We start from the raw sequence: 23,005 nt of genomic DNA on the forward strand, positions 1-23,005 counted from the left end.
CCACAGCTTCCAGATGCCTAGCTCCTTCTGTGACAGTCCTGTCAAGCATTTTGAAAGGGCACAAAAACAACAGCTAGAGGGTCACCATGAGGCACAACTCAACTCGTGGGAATTGTGCTTCAAAAAGAGCTACTGGCCAGGGGCTGAAAGAGTAAGCAAGAGACAGATGAAGGGCTCTGGGCTTGTCAAGGGCTGCGGTGTCCCCAGTATCCCTATTCTCCCCATTTTTAGCCATTGCTAACTATTGAATGAGCAATAAGCATGTAGTGAGGTGCTTAACAGTTTCTGTGCTGGCAAAGGTGATGGCCCTGCCAGCTATGGAGAATGCCTGTCAATAGACTTGAAACAGCTCATCACTGATGGCTTGCTCCTTAATTTCATATCTTAGATCATACACTTTAAATCACAACACTCCCAGGATTCTCCTTCTAGCTTATCAAAAGTCTCTCCCACCAGTTGGGCCATCACTTGCCACGCAGACACCATGACCTTGTTTTCCAGCCTATCAAAATTTTATGTGAAATTAGGCTCAGCCCCAATAAAATTACTGTTTGCACAAAGGGTAGTGCTCCCCATGAGGCCATATAACCTGCCTCAAATGTAATTTAATAGGCAGAAATCAAATAAAATATATCAAATTAAAACACACAGGTAATGCATGCAAACCCTAAAATGGATTTGGATTATAAACAGGCAGTGAGACTGAATGGTTGATTTCTTCACCCATGAGGGAAGCACCCTAAGTAATACAGAGGAAAGAAATAACTCAAGGAGATCCTTTTATTTTGAGAGTTGATGGCAGTGTTAGGTGGCAGGAGAAGGTTATTTTTTGATGTAATGCGTTTTTCATTAGCTGCATATTCTTGCAGTTAGAAAACATCAGTTAGAAGTCTCTTCATATTTTGAAAACAAGGTATTAACATCAGAAGCTTTGTTAGATACAGCAAGAAGATAAATCATCTTTGCAATGCCAGCTATTAGCCTGTCATGACCATGATTTACAGGGATTTTCTTCTATATAAATAAGTGTTTCTTTTAAAAGCACTCAGAGTTTACAGAGCAGCAGATGAAGTGGCTGTGAACGCTCTGGATATAATGGTTTTGATATGAGTGTTTCTTATGGCACGTTGAGAGAGGAGCTCATGCTGTGGATTGTGTAGGCTGTATTGAGTGAAAGAGATATAAATGGAAGGATTCTGGGGCAGGGTCAGCTGGAAAAGTTCAAAGTTCTGCTGTGGAAGTGTTGGGGTGAAAGTGCAAGAAAGCACTGGGACTGAGGAAACATCACAGTTATCAGCTTTATGAAGTCAGTCTGTGCACTACACATCAGAAATTCAAACTGATTAGAAGCTAGCAATTGTGCTGTTAAATTATTTGCCTGAAAGAACCTTCTGGAAAATGCTTTTGAAATAAATTTAATATCACTTATGAAACTATGAAGAACTAAAAGCTCCCCTCTATGAAAACTCCCACTTTTGCAGTGATACATGGAGTGCCGAAGAAGGACATCTCATGTTCCATTTCTGTTTCTTCTGGGGCTGCCAGGACTGTTCTGCAGCCTGACTCCTTTATTCATGAGAACCTTTTTCTATGCTTTGTAGCAACTTGTGGGGATAAAAATAACTTTTTTCTTCACCCTAATCTCCCTATCATCTTATTTCCTCAAACAGACGACTCTTCCTCACTTGACACTCTGGTCCCTGCAGTGATTGATGCAGGAAGACATCATCCATTAGACATCATTTTGCTGGCATCTGAAGGGAAGATCTTACTGACTGCTTAGTGTGTCTTTCCACAGACTGAAATTTCTGCATGTTATCTGCTTTATGCAGGGGCAAATTTTGTTCCACCTAGTTTTGTCAAGTACTCTGGTACTTGTGCTATGTAAGGCTGATTCCTTCTTCATCTTTAGGATATCTCAATAGTAGGACTGCTTGGAAAAAAAAAAAAACATTATGAACTTGGTTGGGAACTTCAGGGCTCATCTCTGCTGCTTCTCCTGGAAAACTTGTGTTCTGCTCATGGTCTGTCACACAACACATCATGCAGTATAAGGGATGGAACGTGGTGCTGCTTATGTCATGATACAAGATCTTGGGGCCAGCATCAGTTTTGCTCTGTTGATGAACTGACTGAAAGACCTTTTATGTTTACCCCTTATTTGTGTTCTTTTGCTCACGTATTTGGGGAGTTCATCTAAGACCTTGCCATGAAGACAAGATTCATTATTCAAAATTTGGACACTGTTTAACCTCATTGATCTCTTGTTTGTGGAAAGCAAGAATTTCCTTTGGGATCAGCTCTGGACAGTGTAGTTTCAAGATTTAGGATAGACTTAGACAGCAATAATGCAGAAGTCAATTTAGTGATGCCACAAATGAGATCAACCTGCAGAAGGTCCTTTACTCTGAAGCTGTTGACATAATGAAGTAGTGGAAGGTTTTTTGTAGACTTTCTGTTTATTTCCTCCTTCCTCTGGGTTTTTTTATATGTAAGGAAACATACAATTTAAAATTCTTATAGTTTGCTTACTCCAGGAAAAATACAGAATAATATTATTTTTAAGAAACATTCCCTGCTTGACTGATTCTGGGGCAATGAGCGATAAATATCAAATCAAGTGAAGACCAAAAATTTAATTGTTACCATCAGAGGCAATCTGTAATGCTTTTTATCTTAACAAAATTGATATTTTATCACTTTGACAATGAGAGGCTCTGATTGTACTTTCTTTTAATATATTTTACTACTTTCAAGTCATTCCCTGAGGAAGACTTCAAGTCAGGGAGAGATGGATCTCTGTCACTTAAAAGCACAACACATATTTAAGAATAAATATTACTTTATGCTGTAGGTGGTAATAGGTGGGTTTTAAATAAGTACTGCATAAAGAGTAAAGAACATTTTTAGAATAAACTATAGACTTTGTCTTCTGCAGAGCAGAACAGCTTTAAGTGCTACACAACTTAAACTTATGTTAAACTGTTAAACTTGGCTGTTATTCCCAGCAGTGAAAGAAACACTGGCGGGTGCTCTGTTTCTCATGCACAATTTAGTGCTCACAGGCAAGTTCTAAGTTCATCTCAGAGTGGACAAAATATTGAGATCTTCACCCAATTTTTCACCATTTCTTTCATGCCTGGATTTCCCAGAAGGAGAAATTAGCAAAACTTGGGCTTCTTAACTGAATCCATTTAAGTTAGCAAAGAAAACAAATTCCTGTTGGGTTATTTCTGTCCCCAGCCACTGCAGGGTTGTTGTGTACAAAATGACTTCTCGTGCTCTGGGCAATGTGGTTTTAATGTTAACTTCCACCTCTCCACAGGGGAGACTTTTTAGTGTAACTCTCTGATATTCAGTCTAAATGTTCCTTTGTGGAGTTTCATGCCATTAACCCCGGATTCACCCGTGTTTGGCACTCTGAGCGATTCCTCTTGCACTGAGCCTGCTCTGGGAGCCATGGCAGTGAAGGGCAGGGGTGTTGTGCTGGGGGTGAAGGCTGTGTCCCCCACAGGCAGGAGATGGGGACTGAGGCATTACTCACTCTGTGTGAAAGCCATTTATTCCTGGAGTGTGTTCTGGGGGCGTCCCCTCTGCCAGCACCTCCTGCTCCAGACTGTCCATCTGCTGCCCTGAAGTTCCAAACAGAAGATATTAGTGCCATCCACAGAGCAGGGGACGTGGCCAGAGGGCAGTTCATGACTCAGAGTTCACAGCTCCGTGATGCTCTGCCCTGTAGGTGCAAAGGCAGCTTGATCCCTTTAGGGATCAGATACTCAGAAGCCTCTCTGGCAGGGGATCTAACCAGAAAGTGTTGAAATGTGCCTTGCAAATGAGAAAGATGAGCTGTGAGTGAATGAAATGTATGTAGAATGAAATGTAAAAGCAAGGGGTGAAAAAATTGCTGGTTCGGAGCTGAAGCCTTGTTAAATTCCTGTCTGTCCTATTTGGGCAAATTCTTTCTAAAGTATCCTATGTCACCAAAATCCCATTAAACTGTCACATAAATTATCAGGGTTTCCTTTTTCCATCACTGTGGATTACCCAGGGAGATATTTTTATGACAATGGAAGCTTTTTCGGTCTGCTCCTCCTGCCTGATTTCATTTCAGATGAAATCCTTCTCTCGGAAAAGAGCCCATGGATTTTATAGCTCCATGGATCTCTGCACTCTGTCTGTTACAGCAGCTGTCCTTCAGGTCTCCGTGTACTCATCTCCTGCCTTCACCTTCTTTTAGGCATGGGACGGTTCAGGGCAATGTTCTAGTTCTTCTCTCAATTCAGCTTTTTTGTCTTTGTTCAAAAACCCCAGAAGGAGAAAGTCACATATATGCCTAACTTGAAAATACTGCTTTTTACTGCTTGCTAGGTCTCAGAAGCCTTGCATCTCTGCAAGACAGTCTCCATTTCTCCCATGCTGACTGAAAAACACGTGGATTGATGGCCTGGCCATGGCAGTACAAAATACTTGAGTATCTGAAATTGCCTCCTGCCACAGAACAAATTAAAGCCATAATGTGTGTGTTATAGAAGCAGGGGGTGATAGATCCTTGCCTGCCTTCTGACAGATAATCTGGAGCTCCCTACATCAGCTACCTAGATCATGTGTTGGAGCTGATCTTAGTGGTTGCTGCTCACACCTTTCAAGGCATACATAAGCAGAAGCTGAGAAATGGTAATCTTAAGGGTAATAAAGAGGCTTTGGAAGATTATTACTGATGAGAGAAATCCCAGAAATTATATTACTCCAGTTTTGAAGTAGCAAGACTGTCACTAAACGAGCAGGTAAGATAGAATTTTCCATAAATAATTCTGTTCTGTATGTGGCAAGAAGCTCTAATGATGTCAAAATATGATGATGAAATATTTCTGAAATTTCTGATTAGCCACTAATTAGCGGCTAATGGTTAACATGGTTTAACATGGCTAACATTAAGTAGTAAGCAGGCACCTTGCATCAAAGAGAACACAGGAGGTGGCAGAGCTACCTTGTGGACTGGAATAGTAATTCCAGCAGCCCTCAGAACAGAGAACTAGTTCCAGAGGGAATAAGGGGCAAGTTTCAAAAGGAGCTGCTATGACTTATGTGGCTACAGGCCTCTGCTGGCACTGCTTTGGGTACTGTAGAGGAGGCACAGGATTTATGAACAAGGACCCGTCAGGAGGGAGGGCCAACATTCAGGCACAGCAGTGAGGGCAGTCAGGTCACCACAGGTTGTCTTAGCTGATAGTAACTTGTGTTTCTTTTTATGCAGCCTAGTCCCAGTGGGCAGTGAGGACAGATGATTGCAATCTTTTTATAGCAGCCTTTTGCAATTTAAAGGTTATTTCTCCTTCCTCTCTGTCCACCTTTTCTTTCTGTGTCTGAAACCCATTTTCTCCAATTTTTCAGCCTAAGACTTCTAAACATTTGATGATTTTCAATGATCTCTTCAGTTTTCATCAATTTTTTAAACCTGTGGTGGGCAGCAGTGGGCACAGCACTGCAGCTATTTGGTTTTTCTCACTGGGTTGAGCAGAGGAAAGTAAGAGAGTGTTCCTTGCTTCAGCTGTGGCATTGCCTGGTGTGGGTCCCAGGAGAGCTGCCATTTTTGCAACTACTTAGCATTATTATCTCATCTGCTGTGATTTCCTGATCCTTCTTGGATCAGGGTACTTTTTCCTAGCCAGCTGTCCCCCCATTTTGGTTTCATGCCCTGGGAATGTGGCTGAGGGGAGCAGAGGTGGATGGCAGCAGTGAGCACAGGTGAGCGAGGTGCACCCAGGCAGAGGAATTCCTCTGCTAGCCCTGGGAGGAGGTAAATGCAGGTAACTTGCTTGACAGCAGCTTAATAAGGTATTTGCATGGTTTCAGTTTTGAAGTCTGATGATATTTGAGCAGCTCAGAGGGTGTGCAGAGTGACACTGGATATGCCAGTGAATGCTGAGTGGGTGTACCCAGGACTGGATGGGGCAGTGGTTGGAAATTTCTGCTAGACTAATGCAGGTGCACACACTTGGGATGGGGATGTTCCTTTCAATGTGAGGCAATTTGCAAAGGGTTACAGGAGGCTTTCCATGGGTTTAAGTGTTGAAAATAAGGTGCAGTTGTTCCCCAGCTTTCCCCAAGAGGAATGCTTCAGTTTGAACTGGAATTAGTTTGTGTGGGTTTCCTTTGCCTTCAGTCATACTGAAGATCCTGCTACATAATGATGGTCGTTCCTGCTGTTTAAGAGCTTAGTATTTTGGAAACTTCTCCAAAACAGCCTTGACAACTTGCTTACCAATTTCCTGGAGTTCAAACCCAGCGGTAGTAGCAGGTCAAGCTGAACTGAGGCTGAGCACTCTGTACCCATATTCAGCTCCCTGATCATCTCTGATTCAGAGGTGAATGAATTCATAAAACATGTACACAAAAGAAGGTTGCCAAGCAACTTGGAGGCTGAAACTCCCACATCAAGCTATGAAGGTAGGGAACAGGCAGCTGAGATTATTTCTCATGTTCATTTCTTTGCCATAGGTAATAGAAATAATACATATAATACAGAAATATTTAAGAAAGGAATAGCTCACTGATGTTTCTGGAAAACAACAGCTGATCCTGCTAGACTGTGTTTTGCCTCTGTATTAAGATGTATCTGCTTTTGGAGCATCCAGCCAAAACCAGGCACAGCAAGGAGACAGCAATCTGGGATAGGGGGAGATGGGCAGGGAAGAATTATTCTGTCTTAAGGCAACTGAAAGTCTGACAACTGGTGGAAAAGTTTTAGGAGGGGAGAAAAGTATCTGATACAGATTCTGCCTCAGATCAGGCTCATTGTTTTCTGTGATCTCAGTATTTGATGTTTTTTACAAATATACTTTAATATATTCATTGTGCATCACTCCATATCCCCTCTTCTCTCTGGCTTTGCATAACTCTGCAGCCTTGGGCATGTCAGAAGGATCCAGGGCATGAAGCAGCTGTGACATGCATGGAAGAGCTATGTGATGGTCCTCCTGTTTACCCATCATTTACTCACAGAACAGCCTGTAGTGGGAACAGCTAATTAAGTTGGAAGGAAAAGTTTTGCTTTCTTGGTTTTTCTCTACTATATCCTGGGGTAAACTTGGCCCTTTGATCTGTGTAATGCTCGTGGTAGGCATGCTGTACATAAAGCAGAAAAAGAAACCTCTGTCTTCATGGCCCTGGGCTTGTGCAAAGGAAAGAGAGGTATGCAGAGGCACAGCCAGAAAGTTCCAGACCTAGACTGAATTTTTCACGTGCTGTGTACATAATTCCCTTTTACTCCTTAAAAACATCCTAGCCCTGCATTATTTCAATGCCCTGTCCCTTTACAAATGGCATGGCTCAAACCTCAGCTTGAAATAATTTAGAGCAGCAGCCCAGGTCAGGGCATCTGGAACTGCTTTTCATTTCCTTTCTGTGCTCCCCTTGATGAGGGACACTGCTGTGTTAATGGGGTTTTGTTCTTTTCTTTCAGGCTTCTCTTTCCCCAACTGATGTCACGATTAGTGACATCAAAGCCACCTCTTAGTGAACCTTGGCGATGACATGACTAGAGAAGGACCCTTAGAGGCAGGAGATTAAGCAGCAAGTTGGCACGACTGGAAGAACAAAGCTCTCATTTTCTTTCATATATACACAATCAAAAATGAGTGAAGAGGAGGAGAGATGGGAATTAGGTGGTGCATTAGTAAAATTATCATTCAAAGGTTCTTTGCTCGAAGTTTTGCAAGAGGAATCAGTGGCTCTTTAATCTCCCACCTTGGGTATTGTTGATGCCATGTTATATTCTGGGCATGTTGAAATGTAACAGAGTGTAAGGAGACATGATCTGTTGGATAAGGCTTTATGTAGTAGGAAAAGGCTCCTCTATTTTCCCTTTTTATTATTTACATTCCCAGAGAAGGTTATGTGTCGTGTGGGCTTTGCAGAGATAAATGGCTAACCTGAGCTTTCGGGCAGCTTCCTCAGAACCTGGAAAGGAGCTGCCTAAGTGTTGGCCTGAGGAGTCTCAAGACTTAGGCTCAATTCTGGTCCTGGGAAGAGGTATATGAGAGAACCTGAGGTTGTGAGTCCTTAACACAGGTTTAGCAGGGCATGGGAAATTGTACCATGGAGCTCTGAAAGAGCAGAGAGAGAAGGGCAGCTGGGCACCAGTAAGTTGTACTGGGTGGTACTGAGCTGTTATGGGGGTGCTGGAAGTCAGGAATGAAGGGAACAGCTGAACTGAGTGCAGAGATCTCCACTGGGGCTGCCACTTGAGTGTGGAGCATGGCTGGCCAGTGCTCTGTCTACTCCTTTCAGAGCTCTGTTAATAGCAGTTAGCACAGTAATTCCAAAGTAACTGGATATGCTGTAAACCATAGGTTTGGGCCGCTCCTGCTGTTTTCCAGGTGTTTCAAGAGTAGCAAGTTTTATGGCCATGTCATCAGCTCTTTGCTCTATTTGCTGCTTCATTAGTTTTCGTGCTGGGAGCGCTCTGGGGGAGCGGCATTTGGAGGTGGGATTTGGCTGTGATGGCTCCTGTGAAGGGAACAGACAGTTAACAAGCTCTGTGGTTTCCTTGCTTATATAAACCTCCTTTACGACTCTCCTGTGGGTGGGATGTCAGAGCTGAGGATGTGCTTGGCAGGAGGGGATCTTTCAAAGGAAACTTTCACTGGAATAGAGAGATTTCCTTGGCTGGACCTGCAGGCAATGGGGCCCTCACATTGTCACCCACAGGAGAACAGTGTAGGTGATCTCTGGTCTCTTTCCCTTCCCTCATGTTTCCTGGGGTTTAAGATCTGGAGACTCCAGGAGCTTTTCCAACACTGAGTCTGAGTAAGACAAGCTTGTCTTTGATGAGCCTTGAGAGAAACAGCAGAAGTCAGATCTCTGCCAGCCCCATGCTATTGCAATTAGCAGAATTATGGCAAATTGTCCTGGGTTTCTGACATGAGAAAGCAGTTGCTTGGAGGTTTTTTTATTTTTCTTATTCTGACTGAGGAATGAACCTCTCAATTAAGATGCTGCTCTCTGTATCAATATCCAGAATGGGTAAGAGTTGTTAAAGCTGTATTCATCAATTGCAAAAGAGAGCACATTTTATTTTGCTCTGTGCTATTTACAGCTGTTGTCCATTAGAAGTCCTCAGGAGCCTCATTCCCAGCTATAACTGCACAGCCCCATAAGTTTGGCTCAGCAATGAGCCTGCAAAACAGCACTAAATCACGGTGATGGGAGAAAGGAGAAAATGTTTGGAAATGGCAAAATGCAGCTGATGTCTTTGTGAAATCTGGCTTTTGTTTGTTGCTATTATAAGGCATTACTAAGGTAGACGGTAATGCACAATTATCTGGAGAAGAATAGAACTAGTGTCTTCTAATTTGGGGGGAAAAATCAGGATGGCTGGTTCTGCAGGAGCTAAAGGAGTCTTTGGCAATCCTTAAGTACCTAAGTACATGTTGATGAAAATGTACCAACCCCCCCAGAATGGTGAGGTGTAAGAATGACAAAAGCCTAATATGTGGCTGTTGAGGAACAGAGTCCCAGTTGCTTTACTGGACCAGAACATGATTGCTCTGTATGAGCTCTTTGAGCTGGGAGGGCTGTTCACTCTTCTAGTGCCCACCAACTGTTTAATAGGGAAGTGTGGATGTGGGATTATTCCCAAATCTGAGTGTGTCCCTATATGATGTAACTAAATTGTGCTGTACAGGATATACTGGGCAGAACTGTGCAGAATATGGAGGCAAGGTGAGAGATTGCAGCTTATTCCTTGTTTGAACATGAAATGAGAATTTTCACCTGTATTCCCAGCTCTGACACAGCCTTTTCTTGGTCAGACAAACAGCTAAACATCCTTTATTACCATCTGTATTTTTGGGGATGGTGTTCTACCTCCCTGTTTTACTATGATGGATTAATGATTTGTAACACATTTGGAAACTGAAGGATGGCTTTGGGAGCTAAAGACAAAAGCGTGTAAGGTGCTAATTCAGCATTTGTTTACAAGGGCACTCGGCTGATGCCTTTGGTTTTGCATTCTGTCCTGTTGCCTCTCGCAGTCCTGTCAGCTGGGGCCCTTCAGATCATGAAGGGAACAGAGCCTGAGCTCTGATGTGTCCTGACGGAGCAGGACAAACCTGCCCTGGCATGGCTGTGATGCCCTGAGAGATAAAGCTTTACAGTGAATAAATCTGTCAGCTTGACTTGTGATAGTGAATGCCCACAAAAGGATCATTTTAACACAGATAATTGCTTTCTCCTTTCCTTTTATTTTCTGTGCCTGGCAGGTGTCTCCTTCTGCCTTCTCCTGTTTCCTTGGCCCATCCCTGAAGTGTGCTCAGCACAGATGGGATCTTCAAAGAATCTGCTGTCAAACTTGGTCTTTTCTAAGCTTATGTATGCTGAGAGTTTTTGGAGGCTTGTACCCAGACCAAATGTGTTTAGTGGCTTTTTCACAGGAACAGCAAATAACATATCTGATAACAAGGAAACTTTTGCTGTTAAGTTGCAAGTCTGTTTTGAAATAGGTTCAGTAGAGATTATCAATGAACTGTTCAGTAAAAATTTGATTTATTCTTGGTTTTTTTTTTAAAAAGGCAACCCCCCCAAATCCCCTGCCCTACTCAAATTGCCACAGCTTATGTTTCCCATGCATGGAAGCAGTGCTGAAAACAGATGAACTCTTCTAGTTGCAACTTCTGAAAATCAGCCTTTCTAATTTGAGTGAACATCTATATTATATGAAACTGAAGAAGTCTTTCCACCAAAAGCAACAGCTTGCCTTAGCTATGTGCATTGTTATTTCTAGCTTTTGTTGTATTGTTATGAAATAATGGTTAGTTTTGTGTACTCAACCCCCACAGCTCTGGTGAACATATTAGTGCATTTTCTTTAATTATATCAGTTTAGTTCAATTAATTATGATTTTGACCTTACAGCACAAATTATTTCCAGAGATCAGGCAGCTTGCATGTCCTTGGAGCCCCTTACGGGTGGGAAAATCTGCTTAGATATTTAGAAAGTTCTGAATTGTCAATGGTGAAATACTGAAAGTGGAGCAGGACCTTAGACAATTAAATAACTTGCTGCCTTTTAAACCTTAATGAAATTTGATGGGATCTAACTTTCAATAGTTGCTAGAAAGTATGGTAAAGCTGTTTGGAGGCAGTAACCTGCACCTGCAGAATGCTCTGTAATGTTAAATGTAAGTACCTAGAAGTTATCACAGAATAAAAAGGGAAATTTAGCTCTGTGCTGGTTCTGAGGACCAAATCTGTGATCAGTTTATAAACAGCACCTTGAGAAAATATCTGGAATATCTAGGGATGTATTTTCCTTAGAATGCATTTTGGATTGCTATCTAAATTCAAAAGGAATAAAATCCACTTGCAAAGACCTTGTTCAAAGAAAAGCCCTGTTTAGTTTGGGGGTGTTTTTGCTTTGCTTTGCAGGCAGCCGTCCTTACGTGTTCCTCACAGCCCGTGTTCACCCTGGGGAGAGCAATGCCAGCTGGGTGATGAAGGGCACCCTGGAGTTCCTGGTGAGCAGCGATCCCATTGCTGAGCTCCTGAGGAAATGTTTCATCTTCAAGATTGTGCCCATGCTTAATCCTGATGGAGTCATCAATGGCAAGTGAGTTGTGGCGCGTGCTTATCCTGGGGTTTGTCTGTGCTCCCAGCAGTTCCCATCTTCAGTGTTTGTGCTGGCAGAATTCCCTTTGCCCTGTGTTTTTATTCATCCTGTTATCAGTCCTATATGGAAAATGCGAATCTAAGGCATGGCCTGGTGTGCTGTCCTGCATTTGTCAGGTGCATGTGGTTCTGTACTGTCTGTGTCCAGAAGATCTCTCAGTTCCCTGGAAGGCATGTTAGTGGTGCTAGAGAAACAGGGTCTTTACTGACAAATGGAGGTTTATCCATTCTGCTAAAGCAGCAGGGCAGAATACAGCTGCAAAGCAGATATGCCTGGGGAAAAACTGGCTGTAATTAATGCTTTGTATAACCTGGCAGGGGAGGATGAATAAGGATTTCTTAAAATTTCACAGAAATATTTCTGTATAGTGAACCTTCTTCCTTCTCCCACCTTCTTTTCAATCTTCCTTCCCACATGTTTCCTAAGAGATACTGAATCTGATCTTGGAAAAATATTGATTCCTTTTTGCATTCTTTACCTTATACCCTCCCTATCCACACACACTAACTTCCCTCGCCCTGTACATGACTGGAAAAGGTACAACTCTGCTCCTAATATTTAGAGCTGAAATAAATATTGTTGTGTGAAACCATGAAGAGGGCACTAAGCTAAGGTAGGCTTGCTCTTTGCTGGAAAACAAATCTCCTCCTCCCTGCAGACAGTGGGGTTTGTTCACTTTGGGTGTTTGTGGAGTGGCAGTGAGTTAATAACTGTTGGTCCTGCCCAGTGCAAGGGCAGGACATCATGACCACATCCCACCAGTGGCTGCTGTCTTGACCTGGTGATGGGGTCTTGTAGAGTTTGCAACAACTGTGTCCCTTGGCTTATTGCAGAGGAGCACACAACAAATGTCAAAGCTGAAAGATGGGCTTAAATAAGCACTGGAACACAGCAAAGTGTAGAGGAACAACATTTATTAAGCTACAGTCCCATGCCTGCTTTGGGGTTGGGCTGTGATTATTGAGGGTTATGGGAACAAAAAAGTAAATCCTGAGCAACAACTGAATTGAGCTGGCTTTCAAACTCACTTGAGTTTGGGGTGAGTGGCTCACCAGGGAGCACCTTGGGCTTTTCTGAAAGGCTCTAGTCTGTGAAGTCACAGATTTTGGGCTGCTGTGCTCCCAGGAGCCTGGGTCTGTCAGAAGTCTGGGAGCACTGTTCAGAACAGCTGGGTACTGCCCCAGGGTACTTGAAGACTCTGCTGGTACCAAATGCTTTCTTGATCCTCTCAGACAGAAGGAACAGGAAAAACAATTGTGGCTTTTCCCCCTTATATTTTTCCTCTCACTACACTTAGCTAAATTTTCCATCAGATGCAGGACTGGAGGGAACGGCTGACCTTTTCCTCCAGCTGTCAGGAACCAGTGCAGCAGAGAAGGGACCTTTAGGAGGGAGACTGTGGCTCTTGGTGACACCTGAATGAAGGGTATGTGTCACACAGGAGGTGTGTTTTGTGCTCCATGGTGCAGATGAGCTTGAACTGTAGTTAAATCTGGTGATGAAGAAGAGTTTACTAACCTTAAATGGATAGGACCAGGAGAACAGGGACTTGGCCACGTCTCCTTTATTGATCATGAGGCCTGCAGAGGGGAATAAATAATTCCTTTATGCTTTAAATTAAATATATCTCTCTTATGAATCCTCCCATGGATTCTCTCTCCTCCCATATTTTTCTTGTTTCTTTATATGTATGTTTTTTAGTAGCTGTGGCTCCTCCTATAGTAAAAAAAAAAAAAATTTTTGTTCTATGGCTCAGGCTTACTGGTAGCACGTAAGAGTGTGTGGGAATGTGTAAGAATTGGCATCTTCTTCCTCTTCCTTTACCTGATTTAAATGATTCCTTTTTATTTTCATCTGCTTCCCTTTTCTCACTCTTCCCTCCTGTTGAATCAAGGAGGCTTTTCATTGAAAAGAACTTGATGAATTTTGCAAAATAATGAACCAATGAGTGGAGATGGGAGCTGGTGGGTCTCTTTTAGATGAAGGAAATTTATTGGAAGCCACATGATTTCTTCAAAGGCATGGGTAACCATAGTAGCAGCTAGGTAGAGGAAATCCTGGTTTTTCTTTTGGAATATAGCCATTGCTATATTCCAAAAAAAGGTTTTTCTTTTGGAATATGGACTATTCTTCATCTGTTTTAAAAACATCCTTCTCTCCTGCACCTGCCCTCCCCCAGCACAGGCTGAGTAAGCTTTGCATCTCCAAGGAAAGGCAGGTGAGGTGCTGGGTTTTCTGTCTCTCCCTTGATGCTCCCTCCCCTTTAATTTACTCTCTCTGTTCCTTGTTTACTCAGGGGCTTTGTTCATTACCTCCTCAAGCCTATCAGAGAAAAACTTCAGTTGTTTGACAATTACTGACATAAAGAGAGAGAAATGCCCACTAAAATCCCTCCTAGAACAGTTTTCCTCTGCACAGTCTCAAAAAGTACAAAGGAAAAAAAGGAGTGTGCTCCCACTTAACATTTGGAACCTGGTGCCTTCTGTTTGGAAGGATGACCTTAGGAGGAGGAGAAGCACCTAAGACACTATTTGTATAAATGACCTTTTTTTCTCCTGTATTAATGCTTACTCTCCTGAATGGACACATTGTGTTCTCTGGGCAATAAGAGGCAGAAAGGATCAGGGATAGGGAAAAAAGCTAATGGCTGGTCTAAGGAGTCAGTTTATGATGCAGAACTGCGTCCTTAAGGACTAAGTCTTGAGGTGATGTCACACAAAGCTGTACAACTGCAGACATCCCTCCTTCTCTTTATTGCTTCTCTGTGGTCAGAGGGTTGAAGGAGAAGTTTAGTTCTAAATTGGTGCCATGCACTCTGCAAACACACTCCAAATGCTCTATCCAGACTGGTTAATCTATGATGTGGTTGTTTCTCTAAGGACAGAGCAGAGATGTGAGAAGGCTGGGGAAGGAGTAGTTTTGAATTAATGGAATTTCTCTCTGGGAGAGAGTGCTACAGGAGTCGTGTGCTGCTCTTTGACAGATGTTCTCTGAGCCTGTCTCTGTGTTTTCTTCAGAAGTTCTGCACCTAAATTATTACCACCTTGCCAAAAGTAGTTGGGTAGGCATATGTGGAAGGCAAGGCATGCTTGGAAAAAAAGAGCATTTTGTAAATTGTGAAAGACTCAACCCTCACATACACCGGCTGTGCTCTGAGATGCACATTGGGAGGTGGCAAGAGCATGTGCACCGGTCTCATGAGATGACAGAGATGCAAGTTCTGGGAACATCTGTACTGGGATACATCTCTGACTGCTCAGAGATGACAAAGATGCAAGTTCTGGGAACATCTGTATTGGGATACTCGGTGGCTCTGGGAGGTGCACATGAAGTGTGGGCTAATTTTCCTCAAGTACAGCAGAAATTTTTACAGCTCTTTGCTGCTTTGGTGCCTCAGGTGTTGCTTCTGTTGCCTTTCACTGAGAGGGCAGTGATGGATTTGAGAGCTTAGGGTACCAAATGTGGCTAGTGCCTGCACAGCACGAGATAAAATATGAGCTGCAGTATTTCTTAGCTCTCATTTCTGTGAATTGTTCCTTGGTGGAACAACCAGAAATGGTGTCTGGCCCTGCACCACACACTTGTCTGAGTTTCCTCTCTGCTGTGGGAGGTGCCCCAGTTTCATCCAAGGCCCTTTGTGCTGTGCTGATGTGACAGCCTATCCTCGCCTCTCCTTCTGTGATAAACATCCCCCTGCAGACAGCTGCACCCCAGGACTCTCCCTTCTGACAGCCCTTCCAGTGCAGGATTGTTTATTCCTTCTTTTATCAGCCAGGGCTGCTGGGCCCCCTGAGTTATTAGCTCTATTCACTCATTGTCAGTGTTTCCTCCTTCGTAAATATGCCCCCATATGTCTCTGCTCCCAAGGAATATGCTTTCTTTTCTATTTACTGCTTTTCCCAGGCCCCCATCTCCTCATTGCTCTCTCCACCCAACAGCCCAATAACAGCCAAGGAGATAAATAAGCTCCATAACTCTTCCCAGCTATTATTTTTTGTTGTTGTTGTTGTTGTTGCCCTGCATGGTAATATATATAATAACAAGGAAACAAATCTTATTACTAAAGTAATTACAATAAATAAAAAGCTGAGAGGGGAGATGAAGGAAGGGTCTGTCAGGGGAGTGATTGCAGTAGGATTTTTTAAAATTTAATTTACTTGAGATGTTCTCTGCCACTTTGCTGATACCCTGCTGAGGGGGGCTGTGACTAATTAGCAGCCAGCTGTTGTTTTAACACCCTCACCTAATTTATAGTGTGCCTGAGCCTCTAAAACAGGAGCCTGTGTTGATATCATTGTTTGTGGGACTCAGCACCAGCCTTGTATCAGCAGTTGGCTTTATTTCTTGGTGCTTTTGCTTCTCAGAAGGTCTACAGCTGAAATTTTGGGTGCTTTGCTACAATTCCTTTTATCTTCAGCATATCCCATGTGCTTTCAGGAGTCTGACCCAGAGAGTGAACACAACTTGTTGCTTACAACTGCTTGTCTCAGTGTCCAGCCTAATAACTGAGCATCACAACTGCTGCCTTTTGACTACAAGGTGTGATGTGGACAGGATCTAGGGTTTGTTTAAATTCTGGGGCCTCATTCTCCCCTTGGCAGGTTTCTCATGGAAGTACCATATTGTTCTTGCTAATAGAATGGAGATTGCAATATCATCTGTCTTCTAAATGGTCGTGAAATCTAATTAGTTAATGGCCATATTAAAAACTGGAAGGATCCAAGGCATTGTTCCATGTTTCATCAGTCTCCCAGCTGCCAATTGCCAAAGCACTTGCTTTGTAAGCTCTTACACAGTGAAGGTGCCCAATGAGTTGTGTGTGTGTCCCTGTGCTCTTCCCTGTACAATTTATGCAAGGTCACCTGGAAATTTTACTACAAAAATCACTGGGTGTGGGCTCAGAGATGTTACTGCCTTGGACTACTGAACACTTCAGCTTCTAGCCTTGGGAACTATTTCATTTTGGATGGGTTCTACCTTGCATTTTCAAGTTAGCATGAATATTAGATAGGAACAGGTTGTTCCACAGGCTCTGAAAGGAATCCCTTTGTTCTGCATTTGTGTCTGCTTTCCTAACTGATGATGTGAGTTTGTAATCAGATGTGTGCACTCCTTTGAAGACATTTTCAGGAGCCAGGAGACTGGTGTACAAAGCTAGCTTTTAGTAAAGTTAATGAGATGATTGAATTATATTATAATTCTTGTTAGCTTGATTGTGTGTCATTATCCCTTTTGTTTGTTATTATGCTTATTTGAGTCCCATTTGTGGGATATTATTCCCATCACAATTGTGCCCGTGCTGGGCTCTGTAGAGAGACAGGCAAGGAGCAGCTGGTGCCTTGTTAGGGCCTGGTGCATTAGTGCCAGAGGCTGTGCAGTGGGGCTGGAGGGAATGAAAAGGATGCTGTGCTCTTGGCTCCCATGCAGCCTGACCCAGCATCTCAGTCCTGGCTGCATGAAGCACTTCATGGAGCTCTGAGCTTTGTAGTTGCAGCTCTTCCTCAGGCTTACATCCTGGCACAGGGAAATTATCCTGCTGCAATGACTGCCACAGCCACCTGATGAGAGTTTGTAAAGCATACCTCAGTATCATCAAGGCAGGAATTGGGGAAATGTATTAAAATCAGGAGTCTCTTTATACCTTCTTGGGATTTTCATATATGCAAACCCTGGCCCAGCTGGCTGCATAAGCAAATTTACAGTGAGATGTAATTGTTGCTGAACTTGGATGGTACCTTGTGGGTGACTGTGGTAGATATCAAATACTGATATCCAAGCTGAATATTTTGGAGTTGGACTAATATCACAGGTAAAGGGGCTTTTTTGGCCACCCATCTCAAGATCAAGTCTGTTTACCTGAGTTAAAGCCTGTTGGAAGCTACAGATGCAGAGATGGAGTTGTTATTCATAGGATGGGAAAATAGAAGTCCACAAAATGAAATTGTAAAAACTTCACTTTTATAGATGCAATGAAGAATGTCCAGTACTTTACTGCAATATCCACACTACCTGGAAAGCTGAAATTGCCTGGGAATGAAGGTTATTGTCTCTTGTAATATACCTTCATATATTACCCTGTGTAATAAATCAGGCAATATTTCTTTTGCCATGAAAACTGGACATCCCTGGAGTTCCAAGTGACATTTCTCATTTTATGTTGCTATTTGGCCCTTTTAAGTATTAAAACACATAATTTTTTTGTGAAATATGCACTGAAATTTTTGAAAGCTGATGAACAAAAAAAAAAAAAATCAGGAGCTTAGTTTTGCAAGTGTAAAGCTTATTTTCCATGAGTTTGCTTTTTAAAAATTCTATGCTGCATTAGCTTTGTGTTTTGGCTAATGCTGTTCTTTAACATTTTTATTTATTTATTTATTTCTCTCTCACTTTTTCCCTTCCCTTCCCTCTCTTTGTAATCTGTTATTCAAATGTAGCATTAAAAGCTGGTGAAGTACTGTGATAGGAGAGGGGATGTAAAATGACCTTGGCTTGGGGAAACAGACTGGCAAGTGGAAATGATGTTTGTAGAAAAGTGATGAAGAGCCTTATCTACAAAAATAAGCTTCATTTGAGAGCTTATGTTTTCAAAATTGCTGTGCAAAAATGTACCTACAGAGGTCCAGCTGAACTTGAATTGTTTACCTGTGCACATGGCTTGTGTGATTGCACATGCAATTGGGTAATTACACGGGCAAAATTTGCTCCAGTGGTTTCAGCAAATTGCCATCCTAATTTCATAAACCCAGCTGAATGTCCCACAGAAGCATCAAGAAAATAAAACCCAGAAAATTGAGTCAATACTGTAATGAGAGGGTGAGAAATGAAAACCTTTTCTGCAGCTTAATGGGCAGCACTGCTGGGAAAAAGGTGCAGCACAATTTTAATGCTGCAAAGGAGCTCTGAGTTTTTAAGGGGTAGAAAAATTGAAGGGCTCTTAGAGTTGTATAGCTCAGGTTTGAGCTGAGGGGAGGAAATAGAGAAGCAGGGGGTGACACAGGCAGGGAAAGGCTCCAGTGATGGTGCACCTTGGATCTGTGCACATTGCATGACTCTGAAGTTAGTGTATGAGCACTACCTCCATGAGGTCATAACCTTGGTAGGGACTCTCAGGTAACTGTGCTGGTGTTTTTCTGCATAGAAAGAGGGGTGGTTTATGATGTAAAATTCTTTGGAAATTGTCACATTCAGAGCTGTGCAGAAGTGAGAAACTTTTCCATAGTGTTTTAGAACTGGCTTATTGAATTTCACCAGTGGATGTGTCCTTATGTAAAATTGTTACATATTGCACTATAACTCATAGGATCCTTCAGTGTCTGGAGAAGCAGAACACAGAGGAGAAGTGAACAATGTAGTCTAGGTCCTAATTCACCTTTTTGATTGCTTTTGTTTGTCTGCCACAAATAGCAAAGACTTAAGGACTCCTACTAGTTGGAGAAGAGCTGCTATATTCTAGTCTGCATGCATATATGTATATTTCATGGAATGCCAATAAGAAAAAGGATTCATTGCCAGCCATACACACATAGCAATCCATAATCAAGTCAATATATTAATGTAATGCTGTTTTGTTGTTTTATTGGGAGGTTTTTTTAACGTTCCCAGGCAGTAACAAGGTGTGAGTGCAAGAATTCTTTCCAGGTGCATCCCATGACAGCATCTCTAGTAGAAGTTTCCTTCTCTGTTTCACATGTTGCCCCATTTTTCTCCTAAAATGCTCATAAGCTCAGCTTTTGAAGGCGGGAAGTACCAGTCCTCCCAGGGACCCTGGCTCCCATGGAGCACTGCCTGAAGCAGAAGTTTGGTTCTCAGTTCAAGCTCTGGTCTGTGGTGTCTTCTGCCAGCAGTAAGAGGAATGACATTAATGGAAATTTACTTCTTGAGGAATGTTTCTTGTATTCATTGTTTGTTAGATAACAAAAGGTCATTAGCATAAAAACAAAAGGGAAAGATTAAAAAAGTGATGAGTCTTCTGTCTTCCCTCTAACAGTTATGGCACATAAGAGGGTGTAAAGTGCAAAGCAGCTGAACACTCATAAACTATTTTAATACCATTCAGAAATGAGAAGAACCAAGGAAAGAGGCTTTATGTAGCCACATAGTTTATTGCACTAATCAGTCACTTTCTACAGTGCACCATCATGGCTTGAAGTTGTTGCTCCAGTGATGTGAAAAAACGTTGGTGAACTTCCATCCAATTTTCTAATAGATCTTGGTCTGTATAATTGAAATCTCTAGCACCTCGTTTGAGTAGCAGCGAGTTCTATGCTTAGATTGGTATAATGTTAGCCAAAGCAGGGCTGGATTACATCTGGGAGAGCAGAGAGGTGACACCAGGTCTGAACACGAAGTAGAAGGAGCTGTAGGAGATTAAGAGTAAGCTTCATTTCTCATGGATATTTTTAGATGACAAAAATAACATGTATGGGGTTAGACTGAGATCTCTGGAAAGGCAACTGACACTTTGTGGGCTGAACCATCTGCATGGAATAGCCAAAGCAAAGTCTGCAGATTTACCTGTCAAGTGTCCTACTGTAAACCCATGTAGAGGCTGAACGTGGCAATCCAAAGACAGTGGGAGAGCAGTTGTTTTCCCTTCCAGAACATGCATGTTACACAAAAGAGAATTTGCTTTTGAATAACTTTGTTCTTTGGTCTTGTGCACATGCTGGATTTCAGGTGGAGAACAGCTAAGTGTTTGAAGTCGCAATAATTTCTGTTGCTTTCCCTGACATGCAGGTGAGGGCACCCTTGAACTGTGCTACTTCTCTGTCTGTCTTTAGACAGCTTTGAATGGGATGTAATCCCATCCAGTATGTTTCCTGTTCAAAAATCAAATAGTGTCCATATCAATGGCTGTGAGCTTTCAGGCTCATAACAGTAATACAGCTGGGAATGTAAATAAAGAGGAGAATATTAAGAAAAAGGTTCTGTTGCTGTAAACAGTAGAAATACTTCAAATCAAGTGTATCTTTTCATTAGACAATTTCTTATCAAAACAAAAGCCCAGCTCAGGGATGTTATTTATCACAGAATAACAGAATATGCCAAGTAGGAAAGGAGTCATAAGGATCATTAAGTGATGAAGTGTCCTGGCCCTGCACAGGACACTTCAAGAGTCACAGCATGTGCCAGAGAATATTGTCCAAATGCTTCTTGAACTCTGTCAGGCTGGTGCTGTGACCACTTCCCTGAGGAGCCTGTTCTGGTCCCCAGGCACTTTTTGGGGACTACTTCTTTTATATCTGACCCAAACCTGTGACACGGACAGACCTGTAGTTTCTGGGGTCCTCCTTCTTAAAAACTGGGACAATGTTGCCAGCTTCCAGTCATCTGGAATCTCTCTGGATTCCCAAGACTGCTCAAAATAATTGAAAAACCTTTTCCAATATCAGTAGCTCTTTGAAGATCTTCAGATGAATCCCATCAGGCCCCACAGATTGTAGGGATGCAGCTGAAGCAGCAGATCCCACACAATTTTGGAGTCCACTTGGAGTGGATCATTCTCTAATGAACTGGCTTTGACAGTGTTCAAAGCTCTCTCTGTGTTTTAAGTGATGAGTGTCTGTTCTGAAAGTATGGACTAATGACAGAAGTTAATTTGTTATATCTTTCGTCTCAAAGTGCCATAACAAAGCACCGGCTTTGCTTTCGGGCATTGCTTACTGTCCCTTTTTTGGACTTTTTTCTTTCATAGCAGATGGACCCATTGCTTTGTGAATGTCGTGGGTTTCTGCTTTCAGGCCATTGGGTAGAAATTGTGGCAACCAGTTTCTAGCTCTGCAGCAGATTTTGCAAAGCACAGAAAAGAAATCACTTAGGTGCACTCAACCCCCTTCTGTTTTGTGTTTTTCCCTGAGTATTTTATTAATCTCTGAGAAACACGTGTGGCAGCTCTGAAACCATTATTTTACATGCAGTCCCAGATGGATTGGTCCCCAAAGAGTACATATCTAATTCTCCACAAACTAGCTATGGTGCAGGAATGACTCTGTCATTGCTAATTCTTGCTTAAACCTCATGGAAACCTAAATAAGCAGTTAGCTTTGAGGTTTGCCAAAAACTCTGAGGTCCAAATGATACAGTATTCTATGCATGTAAATGCATATATAATGTTAATAGAAACCATTTTGATCCAGATTGCCAGGACTGAAAGGATGCAGTTGTGCTTGAAAAACAGATATGTGTGTGCATGCACAATTACTCAAGCTGTGGTTTAGGCATTTAAGTGGCCATTTGTGCTCTCATTTTCAATTATGATGTCCATCCTACGGGAATGGGTTTGTGCAAATCAGCAACACAAATATGCATATGTTTTGGTGTGTGCTACCCTAAAGACATGTTGCATTACTTGGACATAAACTTGGATTGATTTATCTTCTTTTCCCTTTGAAATTTCTATTTTAATCTGAGGAATGTGAGCTGTGGTGGATGAATGGCACTTCTTCAGCAGCATGATTTCCTTTTCCAAATGGTTAACTCTTGTAATTGTTTCTGTAATGTAAGATAATATTTCCTGCTAACAGTTATTTAGGATACTGTCATGGCAAGCCATAACTCAACCCCATTGCCTAGTGGCCCAAATAATGACCCAGGCTTGCCCCTAGCTGAATGATCATTCTTGTGCTTCCTACTTTCCCTACATGCACATAAACAAGTCTGTCTTTATGCCAAACTCTGAAAGACAAAGGATAGGAGAAGCAATATTGTTGATTCAGAGCCCCATCCTGCAGCTTCAGGGAGAGAGCTGCCTATAGGACTACAAAGGCCTTTAAAGGGGTTTTTAGTGACTTAGCTCATCGGCTTTCTGAATGCTCAATAGGCTCTTATTTTTTCCCGTTTTAAATGTATCTATATAGAGCATCTACTGCAAATATTCAAGAGAGGATGGAGATGTCCAATCTGACACAGAAATTGAAGGCTATTTGGGCTGAAGCTAAACTGCTCAAAGATCTTCAGCACACTGAAATTCTCACTAAAAATAGGAACTTTTGAGTCATCTGACTTATGACTAATGGAAATACTGCTTTGAAAGAAGATTGTGTTTAATATCCCTTCTGTGGTTCTTTAAGAAAGAGTAGATGTCAGGAAAGGACAGTAGCAATGTGAATGTCACAGAAGGATGAGGTTTTGTCAGTAAACAGTTCCTGGGGAAAAAACTTGTATTTAAGTTCCATCATATTAATAATGTTATTAAGGTTTAGCATAATAAAGGTTCATTGATGAATTTTCAAGCTGTAGCTTGCCTGTGACCCTTTTGGAAGGGAACAATATCAAATGGAAATATATTAAGACTATATGACAATGACCCAAGGAAGTGGAAAACGGTATATTTTAAGTC

General features: G+C 42.2%; 1 protein-coding gene across 1 annotated transcript in view; it reads left to right on the forward strand.

The window, feature by feature from the left end:
• AGBL1 (AGBL carboxypeptidase 1) overlaps window positions 1-23,005 on the forward strand; it is a 266,761-nt gene that overhangs the window by 91,242 nt on the left and 152,514 nt on the right. The window contains exon 18 of the mRNA XM_041469320.1: window positions 11,427-11,607. Within this exon, the coding sequence (XP_041325254.1) occupies window positions 11,427-11,607 (181 nt within the window). The remainder of the gene's footprint in view (window positions 1-11,426; window positions 11,608-23,005) is intronic.

Source organism: Pyrgilauda ruficollis, unplaced genomic scaffold (genome assembly GCF_017590135.1).
Source record: "Pyrgilauda ruficollis isolate IOZ18807 unplaced genomic scaffold, ASM1759013v1 scaffold23, whole genome shotgun sequence".
Taxonomy (NCBI): Eukaryota; Metazoa; Chordata; class Aves; order Passeriformes; family Passeridae; genus Pyrgilauda; species Pyrgilauda ruficollis.